This window comes from Mauremys mutica, chromosome 3 (assembly GCF_020497125.1).
Source record: "Mauremys mutica isolate MM-2020 ecotype Southern chromosome 3, ASM2049712v1, whole genome shotgun sequence".
In the NCBI taxonomy this organism is placed as follows: Eukaryota; Metazoa; Chordata; order Testudines; family Geoemydidae; genus Mauremys; species Mauremys mutica.
This window is the reverse complement of record NC_059074.1, coordinates 207,233,359-207,249,757: the sequence shown is the minus strand read 5'-3', so window position 1 is coordinate 207,249,757 and position 16,399 is coordinate 207,233,359. Positions and strand designations below refer to the sequence as shown.

The 16,399-nt window shown below is 49.9% G+C and overlaps 2 protein-coding genes across 3 annotated transcripts in view; one reads left to right on the top strand and one right to left on the bottom strand.

The window, feature by feature from the left end:
• The first annotated feature begins 468 nt into the window (after positions 1-468).
• Positions 469-12,816, top strand: TMEM178A (transmembrane protein 178A). The gene is made up of 5 exons (XM_045010963.1): positions 469-548; positions 4,820-4,950; positions 8,537-8,650; positions 9,765-9,902; positions 11,835-12,816. The coding sequence occupies exons 3-5, from the start codon at positions 8,584-8,586 to the stop codon at positions 12,074-12,076; spliced, it is 447 nt and encodes a 148-aa protein (XP_044866898.1). The 5' UTR covers positions 469-548; positions 4,820-4,950; positions 8,537-8,583; the 3' UTR covers positions 12,077-12,816.
• Positions 12,817-13,936: 1,120 nt separating this feature from the next.
• The window catches only part of LOC123367349 (two pore calcium channel protein 1-like), a 30,904-nt gene continuing 28,441 nt past the window's right edge, over positions 13,937-16,399 (bottom strand). For both annotated transcript variants that reach the window (XM_045011527.1, XM_045011528.1), the window contains exons 18-19: positions 16,209-16,327; positions 13,937-14,572 (exon numbers count right to left, since the gene is read on the bottom strand). In XM_045011527.1, the coding sequence (XP_044867462.1) occupies positions 14,427-14,572; positions 16,209-16,327 (265 nt within the window). In that variant the 3' untranslated portion in view covers positions 13,937-14,426. The remainder of the gene's footprint in view (positions 14,573-16,208; positions 16,328-16,399) is intronic.

Sequence of the window (16,399 nt, the reverse complement as noted above, 5' to 3'; positions counted from 1 at the left end):
CTGGGCAGGGGGCGGCGCGGGGGGCCGGTGCGGGGCGGAGCCGGGCTCGGAGGGAGCAGCCCGGCTCCCCCTGGCGGCCGCGCGGGGGCCGGTGCGGCGGCGCCGCTGTCCTTTGTGCTGCAGCCGGCATGTGGCCGGGCTGTGGCGGCGGGCGCCCGGCGGCGTGAGGGCGGCGGGCGGCGCGATGGGGCGCAGGCGGGCGCTGGTCAGCGCGCTCAGCCTGTGCCTCAGCCTGTGCGCCCTGGGGCTGCTGCTCAGCGCCCTCCTCACCGACCACTGGTACGAGACCGACCCCCGGCGGCACCGCGCCGGCTGCGAGCGCCGCGCCCCGCGCCCCCGCCTGCCGCCCCTGCCCCTGCGCCGCCGCCTGCCCCGCCGCGCCGGGCCGCCCCCCGCCGGCCCGGAGCCCGCTCGCTGGCCCGCGCTGCCGGGGCTGGGCGTGCTGCAGTCCGGCTGCGCCCGCCCGCTCTTCGCCACCCACGCCGGCCTGTGGAGGAAATGCTACTCCCGGGGCATCGACCCGGACCTGGACAGCCTGGTGGAGAGAGGTGAGCGAGCGCGGCGCGGGGCAGCGGGCACCCTCCGTGCGGCCACTGTGCGCCAGGCACCCCCTGCACGGCCACTGTGCGCCTGGCACCGCCACCGCCACCCCCTGCACGGCCACTGTGCGCCTGGCACCGCCACCGCCACCCTCTGCACGGCCACTGTGCGCCTGGCACCGCCACCGCCACCCCCTGCACGGCCACTGTGCGCCCGCCACCCCCTGCACGGCCACTGTGCGCCTGGCACCGCCACCGTCACCCCCTGCACGGCCACTGTGCGCCTGGCACCGCCACCCCGTGCACGGCCACTGTGCGCCCGCCACCCCCTGCACGGCCAGTGTGCGCCTGGCACCGCCACCGTCACCCCCTGCACGGCCAGTGTGCGCCTGGCACCGCCACCGTCACCCCCTGCACGGCCAGTGTGCGCCTGGCACCGCCACCGCCACCCCCTGCACGGCCAGTGTACGCCTGGCACCGCCACCGTCACCCCCTGCACGGCCAGTGTGCGCCTGGCACCGCCACCGCCACCCCCTGCACGGCCACTGTGCGCCTGGCATCCCCACCATCACCCCCTGCACGGCCACTGTGCGCCCGCCACCCCCTGCACGGCCACTGTGCACCAGGCACCCCCTGCACGGCCACTGTGCGCCTGGCACCCCCTGCACGGCCACTGTGCGCCTGGCACCGCCACTGCCACCCCCTGCACGGCCAGTGTGCGCCTGGCACCCCCTGCACGGCCACTGTGCGCCTGGCATCCCCACCGTCACCCCCTGCACGGCCAGTGTGTGCTTGGCACCCCCTGCACGGCCACTGTGCGCCTGGCACCGCCAGTGCCACCCCCTGCACGGCCACTGTGCGCCTGGCACCGCCACCCCCTGCACGGCCACTGTGCGCCTGGCATCCCCACCGTCACCCCCTGCACGGCCAGTGTGCGCCTGGCACCGCCACCGCCACCCCCTGTACGGCCAGTGTGCGCCCGGCACCGCCACCGTCACCCCCTGCACGGCCACAGTGCGCCTGGTACCGCCACCCCCTGCACGGCCAGTGTGTGCCTGGCACCGCCACCCCCTGCACGGCCAGTGTGCGCCTGGCACCGCCACCGCCACCCCCTGCATGGCCACTGTGCACCCGCCACCCCCTGCACAGCCACTGTGCGCCTGGCACCGCCACCCCCTGCACGGCCACTGTGCACCCGCCACCCCCTGCACGGCCACTGTGCGCCTGGCACCCGCACCGCCACCCCCTGCACGGCCACTGTGCACCTGCCACCCCCTGCACGGCCACTGTGCGCCTGGCACCCCCACCGCCTGGCACCCCTGCACGACCAGTGTGCGCCTGGCACCGCCACCCCCTGCACGGCCAGTGTGTGCCTGGCACCGCCACCCCCTGCACGGCCAATGTGCGCCTGGCACCCCCACTGCCACCCCCTGCACGGCCAGTGTGTGCCTGGCCCCCCCTGCACGGCCACTGTGCGCCTGGCACCCCCACTGCCACCCCCTGCACGGCCACTGTGTGCCTGGCACCCCCACCCCCTGCACGGCCAGTGTGTGCCTGGCACCTCCACCCCCCGCACGGCCACTATGCACCTGGCACCTCCCCCTCCCCTGCACAGCCACTGTGCGCCCGGCACCCCCAACACCACCCCGTGCATAGCCAGGATGCACCCGGCACCCCCAACACCACCCCCTGCACGGCCAGTGTGTGCCTGGCACCCCCAACACCACCGCACTGTGCCATCACTGCCCAGGCACTATGCGCATCCAAATACCATGTATCCCCTGATCTAGCAATGCATTGGCACTGTGCACCCTTAATGCACCATGCACCCACATCCCCTATGCATGGGTACTATGGATTATGCACCCCTTAATAAACTATGCACCTCCTTACCCACCAATCCACATGCACCTTGCATCCTCTCACCCACCAGTACACAGGCATGGTGCACTATGCACCCCCCTCATCCCTCAGTGCATAGGAACCGTGCATCCCCCAATGTGTCATACACCTCCCTTACTCTTTAAAGCACAAGAACTTCTCCTACTACATGTGCACCATGTGCCCCGTAATGCACCATGCATCTCTTCTCTCTCTCAGTGCATCAGGTACTCCACTCATGCACAGGGTCCACATACCTCCTCTTCTCCCATGCACAGGTACCATGCATTCCAGTTACTCCAGTGCACAAGAACCATGCACACCTTTATATCGGTACATGGGCACCATGCACCTCACTTCCCCCCGCAGCGCATGGGCACTGTACACTCCCAGGTGCAAAGGAACCATGTAACAGCTTGCGTTCCCCCCGCAATGCACTTTCAGGTACTAAGGCACCACTCTTTCTCTTCAGTCCTGCCCCATACGCAGGCACTATAAACCCTTTCTCCATCTCCAGTACTGGGACTCCAGTGCGCTCAGCCCCCACAGTGCACCCACACCATGTATCCCTTTCTCTCCCTCCAGTGTGGGGGCACCATGCACTCCTTTTCTCCTCTCCCAGCCCCAGAATATACAGGGAGTAGGCTCCCCTTCTCTAGACCGTTTTGCCTCTCCTTCCTGTTCCCTCTGACATGCTGGCACCATATATGCTCTTTTTACCACCAATGAGCATACTCCCACGCTAGCCAGGCCCACCTGTGGGGAGACAGCGTGTGACACAGACTCAGGATGAAACACACAACAATTATTCATGCAAGCAACTTAAATTGCAGTAGGACTCCTTCCTTTACTGTATATGCCTCTTCCCATAACCTCGTCCTTATGGTTCTTTATTTCTGATGTTAATAATTTTCAGTAATGACAGTGAAGGGCACCAGCTTTGCATGGGATAAAGTTATTTTTCAGCCTGCAGTGAATGACATGCTTCAAAATGAGGGATGTTTGAGAGGTTATGCCAACATATAAAATGGCACCATACGCTCGGCTTCCCCTCCACTGACACAAATACGCTGGCACGAGCCACCCTCTCGCCTCCTCCCCCTCAGTCTGCTGTGTCGGGGGGGCGGGGGCGAGAGGGAGGATACATGGGCATAGAGTATTGTCTGAGTGTTGATGAGTGATAATTAAGGCTATGTTTTAGTCACAGGTATTTTTAGTAAGTCATGGATTTAGTAAAAGTCATTGGCTACCAATGCTTTATGTGCAGGAGTAGCTGGCTACTCTCTACAGTAGCTGCTCTTCTGCTGCTCCCACAGTTATGCTACTGTGTACGTCTGAGTATATGCTGTCTAATATTAAGCAGGCCATTTTTTGTTACTTCTCTTTGTACCTGAAGCAGCCTTCAAAGGCCTCCTGTACATCTCCTCTTTGTGTAAAAATCTGCACTGGTCCTCTAGTAGAACCTCTGTTCCTCCTTAGTGAAAAAAAGAAATGTAGCCCAGATAATAACACCTCTGTCCCTTCAGAAATTAAAAGGAATAGTCAATAGACATTTGCATCATTTGTCACCCCAATCTGAGATGTGACTTTTCTGCTTCCTCCCTTTATTGTCACCTGTTAAATTAGACCTTTGTAAAACAGCCAAGCCTTTTGTCACATAGACATGGGCTAATATTCTTCTTTAGTACATACTGGGAAACAAAGATATTTGTTTTATGTTGCAGCAATAGATTAAACATTTTCAAACTACACATATTGACTTAATGCAGGTTTTTTATTTGGTTGGTTAGTTTTGTTTTTCCTAATATTTAACTTTGATATTATATAAGTAGATAATAAACCTTTTAATTACAGCAACAAATAATGTGTAATACACTATTTCATGCTCAAAAGGGTGGGAGGCATCACTTTATCTTCTGTAGCCACTTGTGTAGAGGAACAGGGTAGTTATATTGTTAACATTACGTGCAGTGAATGTTGCACAAAATATCTGTAACTTAATGAAACATTTCAGAGGTGTGCCTCGGAAGACACAAAATTTCATTTACCAGATCGGCCTGAGAATAAAGTAAATAGCTTTCATTATGGCAATGAAGATGCACATTTAAGTGCTGCAATTCATACCATCTTAAGCCAAGCAGTACAGTTGCAAATTAGTAGAGAAATGCAAAAAATAGATATTGCTTTAAGTGTTCTTATGCTTATACTCAGCAGACTCATTGTGACATTTCATTGCTTGTGCCTTTAGGGATAACATTTTGGATTTGGAGTCAGCTACACCCTAGAGCACATGCAAATACCTTCCCTGGGATGGATGTTGTATTTTCAGGGCCAGCCCTGCTCATAACCCATTCCCCATGTTTCTGTTTATAACCAAAATGACATTTTGTTCTCTGCAGACAACATTCTTGGCTTCTGATTAAAGTCCAAGGGCCAGCTCAGCTGGTGTAAATTGGCATCCCTCCATTGACTTCAGTGCAAATATGAAGATATACACCAGCTCAGGATCCATCTCAAAATGTCCCAGAGAGTATGTTTCAATATTAATATGTACAATCACAAAGGCCCTGCATTTCCTCTCACTCTCCAGTTTTACACTGGTGTGTCCATCCCGTTAACTCTTGACTAGCATGAGAGGACCTTTTATCGATATTCCCATAGAGTTGAACTCTAACCTAAGCACATAATCATTGTATCTGCAGACAGGTAACTTTTTCCTTTCCAGAAACATCACCTCTCTCTCAGGCATAGGCCTCTTTCCTGAGACTCATATTAACTGTGATAGGCCTTGTCTACACTGCCATTTTACAGTGCTGAAACTTTCTCACTCAGGGGTGTGAAAAAACACCCCCCCCCGAGTGATGTAAGTTTCAGTGCTGTAACGTGCCAGTGTAGACAGTGCCCCAGCGCTGGGAGCTATTCCCCTCTCTCCTAGCGCTGGTGCCGCAACTACACAGCCACCTGAAAGTGCTGCCATACCCTGAGTAACAAATGCATTTACAGTTGCTTACCTCTTCAGAAAAAACACCTTCACCTTTGCAGCATAGTTAAATTCAGATCATGACCTTGCAGCCCATTATTTTTCATATGCTGTCTCCGTTTAGTTAAAAGGGTTTAATCTGTTTTAATAGTAAATTAAACTAAAAGGACTGAGGTCACGTCACCTCACTGGCTAGGTGCTGGTAGAAAGGGTTCACAAGGAAGGTTCCAGATCCTCCAAGGTATTTAGGCACCTGACTCTCAGTGAAACCGATGAGAGTTGGGCCCCTAACCACCTCTGAGGATGTGAGACAAAGTTTACATATTGGGTTCAGCCATCTCCTTCCTTGACTCCATTGCCCTGCAGCTCTCATGCTTCCTACAATTCAGCACCTCTCCCACTAGCCTGGCTGTCCTCTGACCTGTCCATGATGCCCTTGGCGAGGGGGGGAGTCTTACTCCATCCCTTTCCTGGGCGATTCACTTTCAGCTCCTGGTGTAACCAGTTTAGTGTCATTATTATTTATATTGCAATAGTATCTTGAGGCCCTGACCAAGAGCAGGCTTCCTTTGTGCTGGACACTGTATGCACACACACAAACACACACAGTAAAGAAAGGTTACTTACTGGTAACTCTTGTTCTTTGGGAGTTCCCTCTGTGCATTCACGCCTGTGGGATTGACTCCCTCTCCTCTTGGCATGTGCACTTGAAGCAGGGCGCATTAGCCCACAAGTGGGAAATGCACAGAGCCCCGCAAAGAAGAAACACTCCCTGCCCCAAAGAGCTGACAATCTAAATAGACAAGACAGATGCATCTGACCCAGGCCCTGCCCAGGGACAGGCTGCTGCAGTGTGTCTGGGGCTGAGTCGCTGCAGGTGCAGCTTACGGAATGCGTTGGTGAGCAAGCAGCCCTGGTCCAGCTGCGGGTTTGCCTCACAAATACCACAGAATTGCTCATGGTTTCTCTGTCACAAAGCCTTTCAGTGGTGCTATGCAACCTGTCACAATGTCACTGAGCTTAGAGGATAAGGGCTGGATCCTGCCAAGTGCTGATTACTCCAAGCCCCAAGTGAAATCAGTGAGAGCGCCCAGCACCTTGCACGATAAGACTCTAAGAACAGCCATGCAACTGCGTGTCAGGGCAGTACACTGGGCACTTCAGCTTCCTTGCAATGGAGCCAGATTGCCTTGTTGCAAAGCAAACACGGGGTTATCTGTAGGGGGCCAGGTACTGGCAGGGCCCATGCAAGGAAGTTTCGCACCCTAGGCAAAACTCCCACTTTGCGCCCCCCCAGCTAACCCCGCCCAACGCCCCAGTGGCAGCTAACCATGCCCACCTGCCCCTCCCACCCAAGGAGGGCCCCCCCGCGGCAGCTAACCCCACCCGCCGCGGCAGCTAACCCACCCCTCCACCCGGGGAGCCCCCCTCACAGCAGCTACCCCCCTTTGAAAGCTCCCCCCCACGACAGCTAACCCCGTCCCCCCTCCACGGCAGGTAGCCCCTTCCGCCGCAGCTAACCCCGACCAGGGAGCCCACCCCAGCTCTCCTCCGCTGAGCAAGCCGGTGCTGCTCTAATTCTCCTCCCCTGCCAGGCTTGCGGGGCAGAGTGGAGGAGACTTAGAGTGGGGGCTGTGTGCTCAGCGGAGGAGGCAGAGTGGAGGTGATCTGGGGCGAGGAGCTGTTCCCCTGTGCACCCCCCCCCGTTACCGTGGGCAGCCCTCCCCGCCCCCCACCCCAGCTCACCTCCACTCCACCTTCTCGCCTGAGCTGGCTTTTAGGTGCCCTCCACCACTAGGCGGCCGCCTAGTTTGCCTCAATGATTGCACCAGCCCTGGGTACTGGCTGTTAAAGCAACAGCCCTTTTTGGGGAGTGCCAGGGAACACCGCCAGTGGTGGATCTTGTAGGCATTTGTTCTGCTGAGAGCATAGCCAAACAGGGTGCCTCTGCATGTGCTGTGGGAGCGCACACAGGAGAAGCAGCTGCTACATACTGTGACGGGTGCATCATATGTTTTCCCACCCATCACAGATTCACAGGATCGGTGCTATGTCCCCAGCTTTGGATCAGTCTCTAGGAGGAACCCCTTCAGTGTGCCAGACCCCTTAGGGGTCTCCCTTTTCCTCCAGGGTAAGCCACATGGCTTCACTGCCTCCTTAGACTGGACTCTGGGCCTGCAGAGCCTCTGCTTCATACCGTGAGCTCCATTCAGCGAGTCCAGCTGAGACAGATCCCTGACGGAGACATGTCCACTCTGCAGGATTCATGCACCTCGACCATTATTTGCAGCGATGCTCACCCAGCGTTGTCCAAACAGCCGGGTTTATTAGTCATCTGGACACAGCATAGGAAGTCCTTAGGGTAGTGTAGAGAACTGAAGGTTAAAGCTCTGGTTACCCCAGAGCCCAGCCAAGCTGTAGGGAACCCCTTGATTCAAGGTCTCACTCTGTGTCTGACCTCCTTCGTCAGACCCAGGTGAGTCCCAACTCCTTCCAGCAGCCAACACTTATCACCCAACCTTGTACCTCTCCAGTCCTTTGATCTCAAGCTGGGGGGTTGTTGTTCTCTAAGGAGAGATGGGGAAGTCCTTATCCAAGAGTCATTGGTTGCTAGGTGTCAATGTCCCGTCTGTATCCCATTGACTTTCAGTGAGATTAGGGCACCTAATTGCCTGCATCTCTTTTGAAAAATGGACTTAAGCTCCTAAATCACTTAGGTGCATTTGAAAATTTGATCCCATGTTCCTGGGTCCTTGTGGGTCTGGGTCCCCTCCAGCGTCTCGTGGGGGGAGAGGGCTGCTTAGGAAAAGGCCCCAGAGTGAACACAGAGTAGCGGGTGGGTGGGTGCACATCCATGCGCGCGTGAACTCTCCCAGACTGAGGAGCTTGCACATCTCTCACTAGTATCAAGCTTCTGCCATTTGTAGGGAGAGGGGGCACTGGGTGTTCAGAACTGGAAGTGCAGGGTAGAAGCTGTGGGCACAGGGAGAGCAAATGGGGAGAAGGAAGTGTGGACTAATTGTATTAAAAGACAATTTTCAGCCTAGCTGTCAATGTTTAACACAGTGTTCTCTGGGGGAACCTGCTTGGTTTTTAGCCGGCAGGTTAATGAAGTCTCTTTCTTCCTTTCCTGAAGGTATTGTTCAGAGATGCACAGCTGTCAAATACCACTTCTCCCAGCCAATGCGCTTACGAAACATTCCATTCAACTTAACCAAGACCATCCAGCAAGATGAGTGGCATCTGCTTCGTAAGTACACGAATTGTCAGCTCTCATCTGGGGACGCACAAGTTTCTCCATAATTCTGTCAGTGTTTCACATGAAAAAGCAAGAGAACGCGCTGGTCTGTAGATAGGGTTTGCCATGCTGAATCAGATCAGGGCTCTGTCTAGTCCAGTAACTTCTCTCTGGCCAGTGGCCAGTATCAGATGCTTCAAAGGAAGGCATAAGAAATCCCATAGTAAGCATATATGGAATAACCTACCTACAGGTAAATATCTTCCTAGCCCCCATCCTTTACAAGTTGGCTTATGCCCTGAAGCACAGCTGTTTATATCCCGTCTAAATCTTTTTTTAATTTTAAATCTCATCTGATGTAGCTCTGGATGTTCTTGTTATTTATATAGTTGGTCAGTCTTTTTTTGATTCCTGGTAAACTCTTGGCCTAAATTATAATTTGTGGCAATGAGTTCTACAGGCTAACTGCGCAATATGTAAAAATGTATTTGTTTCTATCTATTTTAGATTTGTTGCCTCGCAATTTCATTAGATAGCTCCTCATTCTGTGTTATGAGAAAGGGTAAATAGGAACCAACCCCTGGTTTAATTTTTCTGTACAGCTCACTAGATTCTATACCTCTGTCAAGTCCCCTCTTATTCCTTTCCTGTCTAAACAATCCCAATCGTTTCATTCTCACTCTAAAGTTAATTTTTTTTCATGCCCCTAATCCTTCTTGTTGTCTGTCTCTGAACCACTTGTTCTCTAAGATAGAGTGACCAGAACTGGTATTCCAGGTCAGGTTACATCGTTGGTGCAGGTAGTGACATTAGAACACTTTCAGTATTACTTTCTGTTCCATTGCATCTGCATCTAAACATGTTGTTTGCTCTTTTAACCATTGCTACCCACTGAGGAGGGTTGTTTGTTTAGTCAGCTATCTACTCTGGAGCCCACATCTTCTTCCTGAGTGGTTACAATTAATTTAGAACCCAGATTTGCCTATGAGTGGCTCGAAAGATTCTTCCAATATGCATTACCTTGCATTTGCCAACAGGGCTTGTAAATAGTTCCTTGCCACTCTCTTTTTTGCTCTCAGCAAAAGGGTGGTGTTTAATCTCTGCTCTACTTCTGATATGGAAGCAGATTTAAGAAGAATCACGGCTGGTTTTCTGGGCATGGCAGCTGCTGTTCTTCTCTGTGGATGCATCGTAGCGGCAGTCAGTTTCTTTTGGGAGGAAAGCCTCACGCAGCACGTGGCAGGCCTTCTATTCCTTATGACAGGTATTGTGCCATCTTTGTGTACTAATTACAAACAAAGCCCTTGATTAGGTTTCTCTTTGGCAGACTGTGCTTGTTATCCATCAGCAGAGAACACCTTCCTTTGATCTTTCCAGTTAGAACTGACTTTCCACTGCAGCTATTCGGGCAGACGTCAAAAAAGCAGGCAAGATTTTTCTGAATATTGTATGAATACAGAAAGGGACCATTTAATTTCTTCTTCCAAAAAAGGGAATAAAAAGATAGTCCTTCACACCTGCATACCTGTGCCTGGGAGAAAGAAGAGGTAAGAGCACTTCATTACAGCGCTTACACAGACTGCAAACTCTAGGACCAGGTGTGCAGGGGCAAGTGGGCATGGTGCCATTGCTTACTTCCCTGCTTGAGCATGTGGATGGGGAAGAGTGGGCAGAGCGTTGGTCCCTTGCCTTCAATTTACCAGCCAGCAAACCTGAGACAGCATGGGAGGGTGTCATAATTTGCTGGGAAATGATTTCTTTCCAAAGCAAAGAGGGAGGCTGAGACTAAATTGTGTTTGAGTTACAACGTCTGGCAGGGCTACTCCTGGAGGGGTGCAGTTTACACCCCTTCTTTTGCACAAGACTGGGTCTAACGGCAAAATCTATCCCTAACTTCATGTTAGTGGGGAAGACTAGGGAATAGGTTCCCCTCCCCCCCATTCCTTCTTCTTAACTCTGGCCTTAAAACAACAAAGGAGAAGTCTAAATTACAACAAAAGCAGCAGTTGTTTAGTTAAGTCAGTGTAACAATTTTATTTTTGTCCAAGTCATTTATAACTTCTTGAAACTTTCACCCCTCAGGTTACCATTTTCCATCATTGGCCTTTTCCTAAAAATGAACTTTTTGGGGAAGTTTGAGGGAAAGTGTTCAGCTGTTTTTTCAGAGTGAAGGTGACCAGGTGTTATTTAGTTCGTATTATTAAAAATAAAGGTCTTTGCCATTTTTTTTTGCAAATAGCAAAAATGGCAAAGGATAGGAAAGGTTAAATTCATTGTGGGAAAAGCCCTTAATAAGAAGAAATTATTTTTCCTGGTCTGGAGGAAATGTATATTGATTTGACCAAATTATAAACCTCTGAAAACCACATACTGAGCATGTAGATTTTATTTCGTAAACTTGTTAATTTTAAGCACCATAGATTTTATTCCATAAATTTGTAAAGTGCAAGCCTAAGGAAAAATGTATTGTGGCTGTATGTGTATAGCTAATTTCACTGCATAGTGAAACATCTAGCCCAATAGATTGCTGCCAACCCAGGAGGGACACTCTGGACAGGGAAACAGCTCCTGCAGACAGATGTGGAGTGGCTGAGAGACAAGCAGCTCACTCATATCAGAGCTGTGCTGGGGAAGGCTGGCTGGGGATGCATGGTTGAGTAAATTACATACATGCCCAGACTAGATTTTGTCAAGTGCATACAAAACTATTGCCTCAGCCAGCCCACCATGGATCTTGTGAGGTGCGATGGGGCTGCTCTCAGCCCCGGATTTTAAGGGGTGCAAGAAGAGGAGTCTCCAATCTGAATATGTTAAGCAGGCCTCATGAATCCACATGCAGGGCACTTAACACCCCTGCTCTAAAAGCATTCTCCTGGGGTAACAACTGCAGCAAACCTTAAACCACTTGTATAAACTGAGAGCTTTTTTCCAATTACAAGAACTTACAGGAACTACAAGAAGTTACATTAAGTTCATAATTAAAATATGGAGCCAATGCTCAAAGACTTCTATAGTCAGATAAGACCCTGAAACATTGTAACTGCCAGCATTAATACCACATGTTCTATCCAAGTAAGAAAACAGCTTTTGCCTAGTCTTTTGATTATATGAACTATTGTTTAACAGGGATGTGTTTGCTCTTTTATTTATCTCAGGCTGTATAACTCTACTAACCCTGAGAATGTTTTGTTTGCAGGAATATTTTGCACTATTTCTCTGTGCACTTATGCAGCAAGTATATCATATGATCTAAACCGCCTACCAGCATTCATATATAGGCTTCCTGATGATGTGGAACATGGATACAGCTGGTCTATATTTTGTGCTTGGTGCAGTTTAGGATTTATAGTAGCAGCAGGATGTCTTTGCGCTGCTTATCCATTTGTTAGCAGGACCAAGATTATTCATCTAAAATCTGCCAGAAACTCTTCTGTATGACTGCTTCTCAGAAGATGATCTTCTCTACCCTTGTTCAGTGACAGGTGAGCAATATTGTTCAAGGACTTACCCCCAAAAAAGTGAAAGGAAAGTTACGTTCAGGATTCTATGCACAAATACCTGCTCCTTCAAAATCTACCAGTCGGGAAACAAGAGGAGTTCTGTTCTGCTTTCTAGCTGTCTGAAATCAAATAAAGGAAACACCTTCCCAAGGACAAGAATAGTAGGAGTAGCAACTGCTTCAGTCAATATACTGTGTATACATGTGTCTGAAAGGAAATGAAGCTATTCACACAGGACAAGTTAAATGGTTGGGAAAAAGCTAGGATGAGAATTTAGGGCTATTTCTATTTTTCAAATGGTTGTAAATAAAGTAACTTATCAGAAGGGGAAAAAAAAATCATTGCCAGATGAGTCCAAGTCAGAAAAATATGCTTTTCTCTCTCTAGGATCATGCTTAATACACTTTAATGCAGCTTCTTCTGGACTTGAATTCAGGGGAGGGTTGTTAGGTTTTTGCTGTTGGATAGACCCAGTCTCTTCCCCTGTACCCCATATGAATGTTCTGTGTCAAAACAAGAATCCTGCTTGGTTTCATTTCCCTTTGTACTTTATAAGTAACCAAAAATGTTCATTATTTATATAGATGAGAGATTCATTCATTCCCACTGATAGTGTTGGAAGTTATCTCTGTTGTGAAGCTTCAGCATCTTTGTGTTAAACAATCCAGTAGTAAAACACCTCCCTCTGCGAACACTGTGTTTGTGTTGAGTAGAAGTTAGGGGGCTTAGAACTGGGTTCTCTCTTGAAGGTGGTGTAACTCAAAGCTGAATGTGAATCATTACAGCCGGCTTTCTAGTGATAGGGTAGTCACAGATCCAGTCGAGCACCCCTCCTGGTTCTCGCTAGACTGCTGTGAAAGGCAATCCAGCTTCTGGCTCCCAGGTTAAGCCTCCAGACTCTGAACAGAGCACCTAACACTGCCTTTGTGAGCACTACCTCCTCCTTCCCCCTCCCAGAGATGTAAGGATTCTTCATTTGCAACTGCAGCATGAAAGCACAGCACTGCACAATCTCACCAGCCTCCCTCCTTGCCCTCGGGCACTGTTCTGGGCTCAGACCTTTGTGAGTTAGCAGAAGGAACAGAGGCATTCGGGGACCAGTTGTCCCCTTTTGTAACTTCAAATGTTTGGGGGTAGAAGAGGGAGATTGTGCATTGCCAGACAGAACCCAAAGTTGGTGAGCGCCTCCCCCATCCCACAAGCATCAATGTACACAGGCAACTCCCTCCACAAACTACTGGTGAAGAACCTGTTCCTGTTTCCTTCCACTCTTAGGGCAAGTCCTGGAAAGCTGTGTGGCCCCTGTATGAAAGTGAAACCAACTATACCTTCCTTCTCACCAACACTGTATTGATACAGGCTTGCCCCAAGTGAGTGCTTGCTTACTCAGAGTAGAGTAGGTGTCTCTTTACAGCGGGATACTTCCTCATGTGCTTTAATAAAGAATGGTTTGAGGCTCTTTGCAAACTCAGGCAGACATCTCTGCATCAATTAAGTCTGGAGATCATGACATGACTATTTCTTTGCAACCAGAACAGCTAGAGCCTTTTCTGATAAAAGTGGAGCCTCTAGAGAATGAGTGAGAGGCTCATCTGCACACACCCCTCTGAAGAACAGTGTTTCAGGCTATTTGGATTTGCTCACAGCTATAGAATATTAGCAGCTAAGAAACGTTAAGGTACTAGGCAACCTCTGCCCACCCCCCACTTAGCTGCCATGGTTAATTAGCCCTTTGAACACAGGTCCTGGCAAGGGCGAGTGAAATAGCACACGAAATAGTAGCTTTGTGCCAAACTGCCTCTTGTATCATTTTTATTTTAGCTTACACATTTATCCATAGTCTTGACTGGTAATGCATCTAAAGTCACTGTACTAGAAAGTTTCCAGTTATAAGTAGCTAAATATTCCTTAACAAGGTCAGAGTTTTAAACAATATATGTAATGCTACAATAGTTTTAGGTAGCATGATCTCTAAGTAAGATACACACTTTTCTTAACACTCCATGAGCTTTCCCTTTAGGAAATACTTTCCTTTCCAGGATTTCTGTGGACTTTTACTCCCGGTAAAACTGACCAAATCTGACCCAGCGTGCGACCAGTTTGCTGCCACTTTAAATATAACCCGTCAAATGTGCAGAAGAGCATCATTGTGCAGACTTGCTCTAAAACTCTAAGGATCTTGTACATGACAGTGCCAAAGTTGTATGAGCTGGAGTCAGAGCAGAGATCTCTTAAGAAGTAAGAGAGACAGCTAGTGTTTCCACTTCTGTTCCCTTCTGTTCTCCACACTATGCAGCGCTGTCAAAGGTGGGATTCTTTGGGTAAAGATCAGTAGGGGAGAGGTTTAAGATTTCTTCCACTGATGGCCCATCATCTTCTGGTAGTATCTCTGCCTCAAACATACGCTGAAGCAAAGCATCAACTGTCCTGTACCCTGAGAAAAGAAAAAAAATACATTGGTTTCTATACTGACCTAGGCTAGTTAGCTAGTCCCTTGATTTACTTTATGCTCAAAGGCTGAGTGGTCGAGTCATTTTGGTGATCTGTTCCTCACTGGGTGACAAGTCACTGAGGTGTCTACCCTGCCGGTTTACATCCCCCAACAAACAAAGGCAGCTCTTTCAATCAGCATGTGTTATTTACCAATGTAAAAACATACATGTGAGAACCTCCCTCTGTAGGACTGGTCCCTACAACACATTTTCTAGTACTTCGTCCAATAACTATTTGAACATCCTGAACAAATCCACAGTGAAAAAGCAAACAGTTTTCATTAACTGCTGCCCTTTCAAGGGATTTTTTTTTTAAATGAAGCAGTTTTGATAGAACACTTGAAGAAGTAGGGAGCTCCATATGAGGCCTCTAGACTCAGGCTTTCAATCAGTTTGTGTGTTAAAACAGGGACTCCAGGCTTATAGTGAGCTTCAACTGGATTCACTAGGAAACAGCCAAGATACAGGGAGAGAGTTTCTGGGAGGGAAGGATGAGCATTAAACCAAGTGGTAAGAGTTGCAAAGAGTTACCAAAGAGCCTCAGCCAGGATAAAAGTGAAGTGGATACAAGGAGAAAGCAGCAACAAAGAGGCTTCCTAACATCTGGAGAAGCTGAACCACCAAGACTGTTCCTTGTGTAAGTAGCTACTGCAGGCAACGAGCTCGTGCTGTAAAGCCCAGAAGCTTGACAAAGAAAGTGCTATAATAAAAACAGCATAAACACTATTAGAATCTGACTGGGGATGCCAAAAGCCCCAAAATACATTCGGATTGGCTGTTGGGCCTGATGGTGCCATATTTAATCACAAACGTGGGCGTGCTCAGATGAAAGAGGTGCTGGGGGCTCAAACAATTTTTTACTTTCATAACTGACGCAGCAAGCATAGAGTTGCCGGGGCTATGAACTGCCAAGCCAAGAGCCCCGGCAAAAATTAAGCACTGCCAGTGCCCATCATACTTCATGGACGAGAAGATATCTGAGGGTTGGAAATATTCCTAAAGAGACTCCTTGATCCCAGGCTGCCATTTAAAGGGGATTTTGATGAAGTCTCTAGGTGGGTTTTAGCTGCAGAGAGACAGCTACACCTATATCAGCTTCCCCTGCCACCCCAATGCAGGGTGGCTCCCCTCCCTGCCTTGGGACCTGGAGTGCCCTGGAAATCTGTGTTTGAGGCGATCAGGGGAGAATTAAGGTTTTGAACAGCTCATCTCACCAGAAGTGGCTTCTCCTAGAGTCCCACTAAGCTTTCTTTTTTAAATGGTCAAGTTAACATGCCATCCTGTAATGGCGACTGTGCACGAGTAGGCTATTGGAGAGGGGCTCAGTTAGGTAGAGGCACACTGCACCTAACACACACCCCACAATAGCCTGTGAGGGCGCACTCACTGACTCATTGCTGTGGGCCGATTCATGCCAATTCACAGCAATTCAGTAAATCTGTTTGCCAGCCCCAGGGGTCTTCCAGCTGCAGTTCACCACCCTGGAATATTTGTAATCTCAAGAGAGACTTGACAGACAAGCAGAGAATTCAGCAGTGGATTTGTTCCCCAGAGAAGAGCCTTTGGGAATGGACTTACTTTTAGAAGCTATTTTAAACATCAGCCCTTTAGACTTTTTCTTGGTTATTTCTTCCCCTCCAAGGTCATTCTCACTGGTTTCCATGTTGTCTATTAGTTTACCATCACGTAGTTCTTCCCTTTAAATAAAAAAAATATATCCCTATGAAGCCACTTAAAAATGCACTCCAGTGCTCTCCACAAGTCCATGG